The 14,759-nt window shown below is 38.8% G+C and overlaps 1 protein-coding gene across 1 annotated transcript in view; it reads left to right on the top strand.

The window, feature by feature from the left end:
* LOC128428482 (chloride anion exchanger) overlaps positions 1-14,759 on the top strand; it is a 29,647-nt gene that overhangs the window by 6,392 nt on the left and 8,496 nt on the right. Inside the window, exons 2-7 of the mRNA XM_053414665.1 lie at positions 10,765-10,949; positions 11,912-12,051; positions 13,513-13,623; positions 13,732-13,892; positions 14,301-14,465; positions 14,545-14,697. Coding sequence (XP_053270640.1) covers positions 10,819-10,949; positions 11,912-12,051; positions 13,513-13,623; positions 13,732-13,892; positions 14,301-14,465; positions 14,545-14,697 — 861 coding nt within the window. The 5' untranslated portion in view covers positions 10,765-10,818. The remainder of the gene's footprint in view (positions 1-10,764; positions 10,950-11,911; positions 12,052-13,512; positions 13,624-13,731; positions 13,893-14,300; positions 14,466-14,544; positions 14,698-14,759) is intronic.

Below are 14,759 nucleotides of genomic sequence, written 5' to 3'. Positions count from 1 at the left end.
TTCAATTAATGTCCTGTAGTTTAATGCTATTTCATGTCAAACCGTCCGCTGTGAAAAATATATACAGAATACCAACAAAAATATTACTAGATAGATAGATAAATAGAAAGAAAGATAGACAGATAGATAGATAGATAGATAGATAGATAGATAGATAGATAGATAGATAGATAGATAGATAGATAGAGAGAGAGAGAGAGAGAGAGAGAGAGAGATAGATAGATAGATAGATAGATAGATAGATAGATAGATAGATAGATAGATAGATAGATAGATAGATAGATAGATAGATAGATAGATAGAGAGAGAGAGAGATAGATAGATAGATATACAGATAGATATATAGATAGATAGATTTTGTACTATAGGGAAGTATAAAAATACAATACAGTACATCAGAAGCAATTGGTTATCCACACTTCCACCTTAATGCTAGTAAGCCCTGACGACCTAAAATATTATAAAGAACTTTTATTCAGAGGAATTCTGTGAAAACATGAAATCTATGCTGCAGGCCCACAACGAGAGCAGCAATTTCTTGAAGCTACCATACGAGTGAGAACTCTTCCCTTCTTGTGGCTCTCTGTGTGTTAGGGGGCAGGGTGCTGGATGATGACAGCAGAACCAGATCCAGAGCAGTCATGCCTTCACATGTAGCAGTCACGAGCTGTCTCCTGTGCCCTGCTATTATTTCTCACACGGTACAAAAAGAGCAAATGCTAAGAGCTTTCCGTTTCCACACACACAATGATGAAATTCCATGATCATTTTTTTTTTATATATATTTTTTTTATCTTGATGTCATCTGTAAATCTGAATAAAATGAAAATCTTGTTTTCAAGAGAGTCGTGAGAATTCACAATACAAGGAACTAAGGAATAAGATGGCGGACAAATTCTTTGTTTTTAACTGTAGGGAGGTCCAATGTTGTCATTATATCAATAAATAAAGTGTAATACACATGTTCAAGGGGCTGAATCATTGTGTAGAGCTGCAGCATGACAACACAGAACACCTCCATAGTCAGGTGAACTGCACAATAGTTTTACACCACAAGTAAGACTTGTTTCTAGATATAAGCGGAACTCAGTGTACAGAAGAAGCACGAGGTATGCAAGTTTAGTGCAATCAACAGTTGAACTAATAACAAAAGGTGCTGACATCTCCGTGCTCCAGAACAGGAGTTTCGAGAAGGTGCAGGTTTATCCCGGATGTAGGAGGCATAGTTGAGACAGGGACACTAGTGCAGAACCTATAAAACCAGAGAGACAGGTTCATATCAGGCGGGCAGGTGGTAAAACAGATGGAAAAGCAGACATGATAGGTTTCCAGTGAAGAAGGTGAAGAATGGTCCAGCAGAGACATGGTGAACACTAAAGACTAGTTTAGAACTAGTTGTTAAATATGGCCTGGGGTGTTTCAACAGGGTAAGCAAAGCATACAACTGCCTGGGGCTCGAGCTGAGAGGGGACCCCCGAGATTGATAAGTCCACAGCTACAACAATTTAGTGAGAACCCCCTTCACTTATATGATCATCTATGTACATGAGACTGGAATTACACAGTGGTCAGGAAGCCCATTACAAGGCTCCATGCCGGTAGCTTTCTGGTAAAGCTTTCTAAAAGGCAGGGATGGAAATAGTTTCTGAATCAACCTTTTATATGATTTGTCTCTACCTGTGTCTGTGGCCCTGGTGGGACTGTAATAAACACGACCAATCATGTCTATCACCAATCGACCTGCTTTGGTCGCTTTGATAAGAGGGCCGACTGGAGATGATGGGATGTATCAGCAGCTAGCTTTTGCAGGATTACCAATCCTAGGTTTAATTTTGGAGCTTTAGTTAAAGACGAGATGCATGCGTATGATGGGCCTGCTTTTAATTTAAAGGGGATGTAGCTGGCCCTTGAAATGCTCCTGGACACAGCAACTGCTTGTAGAGTTCATTCAATGATTAGGACCAAGTGTGTGGAGCCGGTGGCAGATGCAAGGGGCTTGAAGCCACACCCAGCCAGGAAGGGAGCTAACTGAAACACATATAGAGTCATAGAAACGAAAAATAACTCAAAAAAGTCCATAACATAAACACAACATCCTTTAATTTGGCCCAGTTTCATCTTTAATCAACGTTTTTTTAGCCCAATACATATGATTCAACAGTATGAATCATACGTACATTCATATCAATTACTAACCAATGACTACAGGTGATTCCAAGGCTTAAAATCGTAGATATTGGATGCTAGTTGTTGATATCAAACGTTATCATCATGTGCAACTGTACTACTAGATACAGGATTAAGTACGATAATATCATAATTTGCAATTGTGTATTATTTACAGAAAAAAAGGGGGGGAAACAAGCGGTTTATATAGTTTTTATCATTATATTTACTGTATGGAGTAACATCGTGAGGACAGAATGAGAAGCAGTGTCGGCATCTGTCTTTCTGTATTAACATCTTATTTCCATTGGGGGGCAATAACAGTCAGAGAGCTAATCATCTTTATTGGGGGACAGACTCTGGAGAGTTTAATCATAACAAAAGGCATTGGGGCATCTTATCAAAGGTAATAAAATGTGCTGCATATTTTAGAAACCAAAACAGCATTTGGTCTTTAGTGTCAAACATTTGCAATAAATTGTCATTTCATATATTTAGTTTGTTTTATGTGTATAATGTCTGTTCCTGGAGGAATTCTGTGTCTCGCAGTCATGAGTCATTTATTAAGCAGGGGGAGGAGACATTAAGTAACAGTAGACAAGGACAGTCTCAGTCCACCAATACAGGAAATTGAAGAAACTTGAGCGACTTATTCATTCAAGTTGTGAAAGTAGTTTCATTTCCTCTTGTTTCTGCATATGTGAAAAAACATCTGCTACTCTGCTGCTTTCATTTTGGCCAGTGAGTTTAAAAGGGAACCAGCTTAGTCTGTTTGCTGGATGGCGTCAGTGGCCTCAATGATAAACAGTAAAGGTGTCTCACTGAACCTTGGCCAGCACTGAAAACTACCTTCACTCTAATAAACTATTATTGGATGTTCTTTCAGTGGTTTATAGCTTTTTGTCATAAGACATCCTCATTGCAACATCCTGATTTTCTAATTTCTACCATACAGTTACAAGTAATTGAGGTGCTGACTTTCACATTTTAGCCACTTTGCTAAACTGTGGGAAAAAACTGCCTGATCATCACGTTTTTAAATGTACCTCAGCATCAAAATAATCCAGTGATGGTCTGTTATAAATTATTTTCTGATCATTTGTTATTGTTCTGTTCAAGAGAGCCCCTAGTGGCAGGCAAAGACATGATGCCATCGTGCTGTGGTAAAGAAAATGCTGAATCAGAGTGATACATTTATAGAAGGAAGTATTGATGAAACCCCATAAAACGGAGATTAGAAGTGAAAGAATGTCCTGGTTGTCGTGACCCAGTTGGCCAAAGAGAATGACTTGCTATCACAGAATCTTCCCTCTGTCCCTTCCTCAATGTCATAAGTACCTTCCTTTAATCGGGACCCACAGCAGTGCTATCATTTATCCTCAGCCTCCAGAGTGAGATTGAGCTGATCACAACAAAGGTCCTTCATGTGCCAAGTGACACAAGTGGTTGTTATTTTTGCCTCATTTTTCGCACTCTTATGATACAGGATTGCAGAGAGAGAGAGGGAGGGGATGCACACAGATGACATGTTTTGTTTTTGTATTATGTTGACTAATTGTGAAACTTAAAATAATGAGAGTTAAATTGTAAAAACAATATTTGAACTCATTGATGCTGCATCTATTTTGGGGTTTGGATTAGAGGTTATCTTTATCCTTTATGGAGAAGTGTCGGATCTTCGTAGCTAAAGAGCTCAGATACTTTTGGCTTTAAAAAGAATTCACATGACTGAAAAGAAAAAAAAACTAGTCAACATTGGGGAGACTGAAAACTGGGAAACGGCTGCCTGGCGCTCTCTGAAGGTACTGGCATCCATCTGTTAGTAGGTTGGATAACCTTTAGACACAGTGTAGCCCATTGTTCTTAAGAGTGTCCGTGATTTGTAATAAAACACACCCTTGCTCTGGGATTTTAATTGCCAAAGCTTTATTTGGTCTTGTATGACTGTTGGCTTTGTTGGCATCTTGAAAGTACAGAAGTCTGTAGCTGATTGCATGATTTTTTTTTTTTTTTAACTCACCTTTCACCTTAATAGTAAAATGTCTATCGGAGCATGGTTTGGTTTTGTAGTTCCGTAATTTCCAAAGAAGTTATCTGGAACTGAAGTGATTAGATGCAAATAAACTCCAATTATGAAGCAGGCATTATTTATGTATGTATTTTTGGAATTTCTTTGTATTTGTATTTGTATCATATTATTGCGTGTTCACATATTGAATACATTTGCATATCAATAGTTAATAATAATGATAATGATAATAAGGCTTATAATAACATTATAATAACAAGGATTATAACAAGATGAAGTCACTCTTGTGTCTGATCACATGTGATGATGCTTTACTGACTCACTACATAAAGATTCTGTACCCCCTCTACATCTTTTTTATACACACTGCTCTGTAATGCAACTTGACATAATTTGAAATATGACTCAGTGTGTTTGTTGTTACATTTCAACATATTTTACTCGAAGTTTACTCGACTAGTTGAGAACACTTAACTGTTATGTTTGTTCTTTTCTGTTATTATGGATTTTTCTTCCCTGCATGAACCTGTAAACTTTGTACCCCTTGTTGATGTTCCTGGGTATTAGACTCCATAGTTTAACTCTGCCCTCTACTGCTGCGACATCAACACTGCATTGCTGCTAACAGTCATAGAAGCAAACTGACCTACACCACAGTTTATTCAGCCAATATTTGGTGTAAAAGGTTTGGCACCCTCTGGTGAATTGGCAAAGATATAGACCCAAGAGATGGATAAATATTAATCACGACTATAAAGATATGTTGAGGCCTGAGGAGTTCAGTGACCTGTCTGCTGCAGTAAGTGCCATTTCTCAATATTTACACTTTCTCTTGATCAACACGTGAAAGTAACCCATTTCAATCAGGGCATTTTGGTCGAAGACATTTGGAATTATTAGCCTAATTATTATTTACTTGGAGTGATCTTCATTATGAGCCCTTTGTCATGAATAACTGATAATATGTGTTATTTTTGCAAGCAGAATATGATCTGAGATCACTAAATAGTTCTGGTGTCCACTGGCATTATCTCCACGGGGGGCGGGGGTTGTTGTTGCTATTTATTGCCCCTGCTGGGTTTAAAGTCTGTGTAATAAAAGCATCTTTTATGTTACAAGCCTCAGATGTTGTGTGTCTAGTGTACACAAATATCTTTACTGGAAAACCCCTAGAGAGAGCAGTCATTTTAATGGGTTTCCAACATTTGAGTGTACGGCATACTATGGATTGTACCGATACCATTGTATTTAATCCGGCCTGACTATGTTTTACAGGATCCTTAAATGTATTTCAACACATTGATCCTAAATTTAATCTACTCAATAGTACAATCTAAAAACATGTGATGTGGCTTCTCAGTATGGAGTATGAATGTGCAAAATTGACAAGACAGCGATGGGAGAGGACTTCTCAGTTTTCAATGCATTCATGGCCGCGGACATGACACATGCACATGCACAGAGTCTGCCTCTCTGTTCCAGTGGGGGGGAACAGAGAGGCAAACTCTTTTGCTGGCAATGGAAATTGTCTTTAATCACATTTAAAAAAAACTGCTTAAACTTTACCCCTGCTGATTTTGGTGCAAAAGAGTTGTTAGTCCACAGTGAAGGTTTGATATAGGGCCCCACATGTCTATTTTGCCTGGGGCTGTGTGTAGTCAGGGTATGAATCCAGCATATGTCCTGTATCAAGTTTTAGTTGGCCGCTAGTTAGATAACAGCTACTTGCTCTCACAATAATTAATTTCAATAAATGACAAGACAAAGCTGCTTTTCATTTAAAAAATGTCTCACTGAAAAATAACTTAACAGTTTTCTTATTTCAACAAATAAGAAACGTTACATGCTCAGGGGTAAAATATATTAGTTTGTGGGAGCATACATTTTTGTGTGGACACTCTCATCCTCTGTGACTTAAGAAAAACATTTAAAACAACAGTTGAATATTATGCAGGACATGCTGAGGCATCCCAACTAACTCACAACTCTAAAAAGCCTCATGGCACCAATCAAAAACCTCTTTCATTATTTGTCCCCGGCATGTTCATATCTTTCAAACGTCATGTCTCGGTTTATCATTATCTTTCTAAAATAGATAAGATCGAAGTCCACATGAATCGAATAATATTATCAGGACACAGTACTTTTTTTTGTTTGTTTCTGTTATAGAAAGGGTATATATTCTATAGTCTTACAAACTCACAACTCTTTTGACTAGAAGAAAAAGAAAATAACTAATTCTTTAATTAATTCATCAAGCTAAATGTCCCAAAGGACAGTTGGGGTGGTTGATATTCAAAGTGCCATCTGTGGTTCGGTTTAGGCAACAACAGCACTTTTGTTGAACACAAGGAAACATTGATGTTTTTGTTAAATGCAAATCCACATGTTGTGTTAACATTGTTAACTTGTTCTGTATTAAATCAACAGACCACAATCTCTTACTCATATCAACAAAGTGCTGTTATTCAAGAGAAACAACCATAAAAACATGATAACAATGATGGAGATATTGTTTTATAAGATCATATAAATTGGCGGAAGACAAACTGTAAGTAAACCTTTGATTGATCAAAACATCAACATTATCCAACTTGCTAAGTACAATTTCAAATGGATATCAGTGACATTTCAATAAACACTCAATAACAAAACGTTGGAAAAGTGATAATATGACAATATGCGTGAAATCAATGTATTGATCCAAAAGTAAAAAAAAGAAGTTATGATTTGATTTTAAATCAAAATCTTGAATCTGTCATTAACAGAAAGATTCTATTAGTCTTTTTGGATTAAATATTTAAGATTAACGTAACCCTAGCTTTAGATGAACTGTGTTTTGCTAACAGAAGCCATTGCAGCAATTTCATCACAGTAAACATGAATGATATTTATTTTGGGGACTCGTGACCAACACCTGGACCTTTCCTCCTACGATGAGCCAAAATGTCTGCCGTGAGAATAGGCCCACATATGGAAATACCCGGAGGCAGGATGGAAAATGCACAGTCATGAGAGAAGAGGTTTTACAGTGTTGCAACATGAAGACTCCAACCTTCTTTCCCCTGACGCCACGTCCTGTGTCACCACATCAACAAAAAACAGACAAAACATTGATTATGTTTCTCTCAGTTCTCCTTCCTCTACAAACCATTGTTAAGTTAATTAACAAAAGAGTTAGTAATACTGGCTGACAAGACAAATACTCACTGACACTGATTCTGTCACTAATACTATGTATGTGCTGTGACAGTTTGGCCTCTCCAGTCTCATATGTCATTGAGTGCACTAATAAAAAGGGAGAATCAGATTTTATACATAGATACATTTGATTTGTGTACAGTTCTGTTTCAGTGTATTTACTGCATTGCCAACTGATAGCTACTTAATCTGATATTGCACAACACTATGATACATGACAGGGAAAAGTGTTTCCGGCCTACAGTGTGTGTGGATTGTGTGGAGATGGTTGGTGATACCTGTCCAGTTTCAAATGCACTAAGAAGGAAATATAAAATGCATTTGGTCAATTCAGGAGGGATTTTCCAGAGCTGATGTGGGTGATAGTAAGATAATTATAAGGTAATGAGTACTTTGTGACTATTCATTAATATATCGTAATAAAGCTGGGACTTTGGGGAAAGAAAAAAAAGCTGATAGAAAGACAGACTGATATTTATAGATTTATTAGAAGGACATCTAGATATCTTAGGTACAATTCATCAGTCAAACAGTCTGTTCCTGTGTTGCCCAACAACTATCTGATGAATAACTATGGTTATTGGTTATAAGTTAAAATGTGACAGTGAGCTCGCATTAATAACACCAGGAGCTCTGGAGCAGCTAAATGTGACATGTTAAAATATCTGCAGGGAAAAAAGGCCCTTACAGAGAGAATTAACCTGGTGCTCATGAGCTCAATTTATATTCTGTGAACTTCTTTAGCAGGGACTTGAATGTTAAAGGCAATAGGTGAAAGTCCTGCACTCTCACTTTAAGTTACACTGGGTGGTTAAGGGTATACACAGTGGATGTTCTAGTTGTGAATGTTGGTTCTGAACACATCAAACTAATTCTGGAATACCTCAAAGAAAGAGAGTGTGCACTGCTTCCACATGTGCAGGTATACAAAAGCTTGACAGGGCTACCCTGTCTAATCATGGTTGCTAAGCAATGATTGGACAATCACTAATTAGGGGAGGGGTTTGGCAAAGGGTCAATTTCAACTTACAGATAATGATTTGATAATTAATAAGATAATTTGTTTTCAACAAACTAGAAAAGAGGTACAGTTCACTACATCTTATTTATTTTGCTATCAGATCATTATTGAAATATATATAGAATAACATTAATGGTCTGGATTGTGTTTTGATGTTACTTAAAATCTTGTGCTTAAAATATACACACGTAAATATTTTGTATTTTTTTTATAGCCCTTTTCTAGTCTTGATAATCACTCAAAGCTCTTTACAGTACAGTTTGACATTTACCCATTCACACACACATTCATACAGTGCATCTATTAGCAGCACTTTGTTGTTCTATGAGGGGCAATTCGGGGTTCAGAATCTTGCCCAAGGACACTTCGGCATGAAGACAGGGAAGACCGATGATCGAACTGCCGACCTTCAGGCTGGAGGACAACTGCTCTATCCATCAGCCACAGCCGCCCTCACATGGGCTCATGAACACTTTGTTATTTGCATCAGGATTTTTTTTAAACTTTTTATTAATGGAAACAAATAAATGCAACCCGAGTGGAAAGTTATTGACCTTGGGTTAATTGATAATTGTGCCAGCATTTATCAGATATTAACTTTTATACTGCTGCTTATCACTCGCCACGGTGTGACAGAACAAATGATGCATGGCCGGACGATCCAATTACACCTCTTTATTATACTGATTTATAGGAGATGGGGATTTTACCTAGGAAGTGGGAGGGAGACTGCAGCTAAAACAACATAGAAATCCACATACAAAACACATATTAAAACAGTTTTTACATGTGTATTTTCTGTTATTAACTCTGACTGTCAAGTGAAAACATTCCATGCAATTCCAAAACTGAAGCTTTTTGTTTTCACAAGGACACACTGTCCATTAATGCTTCTGGGTTTACACACACACACACACACACACACACACACACACACACACACACACACACAATAAATACACACACTTTTCCCATGAACCTTGACAAACAGTGGGGGGCAGCCATTACCTCCACTTAATTCTGAGAGGACACTTCGTTAAGGTCATTCACACACTTTCCTGTGATGTTTGCATTCCACCTGCATGTACTGAAACCGGTGACTAACAACCCACAACCACAATCGCAAAACACACACACACACAAATACACATTATATATCTTCACTTTCGGGTCTTATCAGTTCGGTTGGTGTTACTTTAAATATGAAGGACGGCGTCTTTTCTCCGTTGGCTCTCTCTCTCTCTTGCCCTCTCATATGTCCACTTTTTGCGAGAGGAGGAACATAGAAGGTCAGTTCAGTTTTACGACGACTCATGAATTATAACTTGTAATGTGTTTGACGTTTTCATGCTAGAACTCGGATTATCAGAGCACCAGGGGGTGTCTTATCACACGCCGCTGGATAAATAAATGTTGGACCCTTTGCATTCAGCAGTGTTTCCACAAACAATCTCAGTTCCTGCGGCACACAAACTATTGTTACTCCTGAAGTGCACTGTGTGTGGAGGTCTGCAGCCAACCCTCAGCGGCGTTTCCCCCTCCTGAAAAGTAACTTCATTTCCACTTCATAACAATGACCTGATCTTGCCTGTCCTGTCTGCCCTGTCCACATCCTCCCTATCCTGCCCATCGCTACAATACCTTTCGACTGCTCTTCTGGGGGCGGAAAGCCTCATCTGAAAGTTGCAGATATCAGTAAGAACAATGGTCAAGGATAAGTTAAGCGTCCAGCGGTTGTGAGAAACAGGGACCTCATCATAATTGCTGTCAATAATTACAGTTGTGATAAGAAAAAGACGTGGCATTTATTGATGGCAAAACCCTCTCGGGTCTCAGTTGATCCAGAGGAGCCGGAGGAGTTGGAAGAGAGAGGAGACGCTTTGGATTTAGAAACACTGTCAGGTATGTGGGATACGCTGCTGCACAATAGGATATGAGGGCTAATGGGAAGACTGGGAGCTTCTCAACGTGAAATCTTTAAGGGATCTTCAAAACTCCAGAGCTGCTGATGTATTTTCAACTCCAGGTGAAGGAACTAATATTCCCTTGAGTGATTCATCTCTTAAAAATGAAAAGAAGATCTCTGGGAGAAGACAGGGAGCTGAGACATTTCAGTTTTAAAATTTAAAACAAGCCTCACTGGTGTAAATCTGTTTCTAGAGCTCTAATGAAGCCTGACAATGCTCATCCACAGATCTGGGCAGGTCCTGACCTGGCACATGTGTTCTGCCCGTGTTAGAGGGGTCTGGACCTTTTGTTGTCTGCCTGTCCGTGTTCTTTTGATTACTGTTGTTCAAAGTCAGGACAGGATCCTCTTCCTAACCCTAATGTGATTACTGGGTCTCAGAGTCACATACAGTAGAGGAGAGAGATCAGCGGTCATCCAGGCGGCAGAGGCGAAATGATGCGACCGGGAGCCAAGCAGTATGTGGTGGCCAGGCCTCTCTACTCGGAGGACTCCTTCACCGGGGAGTACGAGAGGGTCCACCGACAGCGCAAGACCATGCTGAACCACCTCAAGCAGTACTTCACGTGAGGAACATGCAAAGCTTTTGGTTTTTGATCTGCTGGTTTCCTGTGAAGTTTTCTGTCCTGCATGAATGTTGGGATTCAAGGGACGAGGGGGGAAAAGTTTGGCCTCTGGGTAAAACGAGTTTCTCTTTATTCTTTCAGCTGAACTTTAAAAAAATGCCCTGACCACATAAAAAACTATTACATTTAAACCACATCATAAAGTCAGTTTGTACAGTTTTTTTACAGTTTACAAATAAAATGGTTAAGGTTACGTTTTGTGAAGTAAAGCTTGTATATATAAAAGAAAGAAATTTGTTTTTGCAAGAATTTAAGGACCAAAAGGTTCCACACACACACACCACTTTATTTTATGTCCTCGTCAGACTATCATCAGGTAAAAGACGAGAAAGTAAATACAAATTTAGTTTTCTTCTTTCATGCTCAGAGTTTTCTATCTGAATCTACTATTGCTCTAATGTCAATTTAATTATTTAAAAAAAGTTTTTATCCTGTTATTCCCTACAAAATCTGATGCTTTTATATCAGCTGAGATTTTCTGTTTCTCAGGGTCTTGGTGGTTTTTATCATCTTAAATAAACCACTAATCCATTTGCTTCTCCAAGTGTGATTCACTCTCAGTTATCTAAGTAATGTAGACATGATTATATAAAGACCACGGAGGAAGAAATAATCAGTATTCACATAAATAAAGCAATGTTACAGGTATATTCTGTAATCAAACGCTTACTTATCGGAATTAGCAATTTTCATGAGGAATTTATATATATTGGAGTGAAGTAAAACTATACCTCAAAGCTGGACTCAATTTCAGGACTTATATACGAGCATGAACTGAGTCTGAAACCAATCATCATGTGCACTCTACAAATCTGACCTCTGTTGAAATTCATCAAATTATGCCAATGACTGATCCATCTATACTTTATGTACTTTAGTTTTGTGTCTGCGCATCATTGCAGATGTGACGCCAAGCGGGCCAAGAATGCAGCGCTCTCTCTCCTGCCGGTAATTGGCTGGATGAAAATGTATCAGTTCAAAGAATGGCTGCTCAATGACATCGTGTCCGGGGTCAGCACTGGACTGGTCGCTGTCCTGCAAGGTAAACATAATCAGCTTAGTTAATGGAGTCTGATCGACAGGTGAAGATCTGACTCCCCCTCGTAGATGTGTCTTTGCACTATCACATATCAGGAAGTTATATTTACTGAGGGCATTATAGAGGTTCAGATTTTTTTACATTTTGACCAAAACATATTGTAACTTTTGTTTTTTTGTTTTTTTGTACATACTTTATTTACAATTTTCAGATACATAACAAAGTGTTGACAAGACATAATATAAATTCACAAACAAAAACAAAACATAGGGTAAAAACACACCACCAAAAACAAACAACAAAATAAAAACAAGTTTCCAGACAGATTATTCCATTACATATATGGTCTTTCAGGAATGTTCTCACAATAGGCCTATCTAAAAGATAGGACCAGGTAAAACGATAAGTGGACAGTGTAATATACTACATCAACTAATGTAGCCAGGTAGGTCAGAGTTGTTGTGGAGTTAAAGATATATTGCACTGCGCCAAAGCAGGTCCCCATGTTCTCTCAAACCTTTTCTGTGTGTTGCCTTTGTGGTGACGCAGTTTTTCCATTTGAATAACAGAGAACATCTCGTTAAGCCAGTGTGTGAAGCAGGGTGGAGAAGTAGACTTCCAAGTCAGAAGAATAAGTTTCTTAGCGACCACCATCCCGAGGTGGAGCTTTAAGTTTTTTATCTCACTTGCTTTTAACTAGATCTTGAGGCTCCAAGGTCAGGATTGAAATTTGAAAAGTAAAAAAGTAAAAAGAATAAATAACCCACTACAGCAACAACTGGTACTTTACTTTGACAGAAGCGTTTCAAGACTGTTCAGTGAGGTGGATGTGTTTCCTGCACAAAACCACCAACAAAACTAGCTGTAAATCTCATCTCAGTTTATAAGATACAGTTATTGTTAGTCCGTTAAGTTATAATGACTTATTTATTTTCTGCCTCTGCTTACATTGTGCTGATTATTACTCGTTTCCTGTTCCTAATATGTTCATTTTATCTGGAACAGTTGTGCAACTTCAGTCTATTCTGATAACATGAGATTACCTTGTAATCAGCTCTTCCCCTGGTGTCTGTGCTGCTCAGTATAAACTGTTTATCTCCAGCAGCAGCTCAGACTCTTTATACATGACATTTTTGTCCTGTATTGATTTTTTTTAGATATATACTGTTCTCAGTGTGGCTTTTTTAAATTTATGAGGTTATGAACAAAATACGAAATACAAATATGGATGAATTGGGAGCAAAATGGAGCAGGAAAAAAGAAGATGATACAATCATATAAATTGTTTAAATTTTAAGATTCTTAGTAATTATTTTTACTTCATGTCAGTTATATGTTAACCAAAACTGTCTGATCATGATAATGTTTGGTTTGGTGAGTTAAAATGCTGTTAAGTAAAAATAATTTTATGTAAACAAGCATATTCTTTTGTGTATCTGTAATGTACATGTTTTTGTGCTGCAGGTCTCGCCTACTGTCTGCTGGCCTCCCTGCCACCCTGGTATGGACTCTTCTCTGCCTTCTTCCCTGTCATCATCTACTTCTTCCTGGGCACTTCCAGGCACATCTCAGTGGGTAAGGCAGGCGTGTGTGTGTGTGTGTGTGTATGTGTGAGTGGTGGATGTGAATCTCTTGTCAATACACGACAACTGTAACCAGCATCTTCTCTGTCTCCCCTTGCAGGTCCCTTCCCAGTCTTGTGTCTGATGATCGGCTCAGTGGTCACCAGGCTGGTCCCAGACGAGGGTCCGGCCTTCAACATCACCGCGTTCGAAGGCCTGACGATGGACGATCAGCGAGTGCTGGTGGCTTCTTCTGTGACCTTCCTCGTCGGCATCATGCAGGTTAGACGCCTCATAACAGCCGTTCACTATACTTATGGTGTAATAACAGGATTGTGCAATAAACCCTCCCACAACAGGACCAAGCCTCAAAACCTTAGACACTTAGTATTTGCTCTGGTTTAGTATCAAACACAAGAAAAGTGATGATACCCATGTCAAAGGTCAGAATGTCTTTTAAACTTTGGATCCTGTAGTGATATTCGACACGGAATTTTGCTTGATCTCACAAAAGTATAGTTTTATTAATTTTTTTACTATAACTTACGCAAGAACGTGATTGCAACTCTCATGTCTCACTTTAATGCAGCGCTATATCCAGATGATAGTCAACCTAGCCTGTCACAAGACGTGTAAAAGTGGGAAAACTGTTAGTAGCTGGTGAGGTCTAACTGTCTGTGTCACTTCCAGCTGGCGATGGGCATTATGCAGGTAGGCTTCGTAGTCATGTACCTGTCAGACACTCTGGTGTCCGGCTTCACCACAGCAGCTGCCATCCACATCCTGGTGTCCCAGCTCAAGTTTGTGCTGGGGCTGCAAGTCCCAGGCTTGAGTGGACCACTCTCCATCATATACGTGAGTAGAGAGAAGCTTAAAGGTTTCTGATGTGTGTCACAGTCGAGGGAGTGTGTCTCATTTGTCTTCATCATTTCAGACCCTGGAGATCATCTTTGGAAAGATCACCTCCACCAACATCTGTGACGTGGTGATCTCCTTGGTCATCATGGTGGTGGTCTTCATCGTAAAGGAGCTAAATGACAGATTCAAATCCAAGCTGCCGGTGCCCATCCCCATTGAGGTTATTATGGTGAGCAACATTATACTACACAATACTTAGAAATGTTTCAATAGAATGAGATGTAAAAGGTT

The sequence above is a fragment of the Pleuronectes platessa genome, chromosome 22 (assembly GCF_947347685.1).
Source record: "Pleuronectes platessa chromosome 22, fPlePla1.1, whole genome shotgun sequence".
Lineage (NCBI taxonomy): Eukaryota > Metazoa > Chordata > Actinopteri > Pleuronectiformes > Pleuronectidae > Pleuronectes > Pleuronectes platessa.
This window is presented reverse-complemented; position numbering and strand designations above follow the sequence as displayed.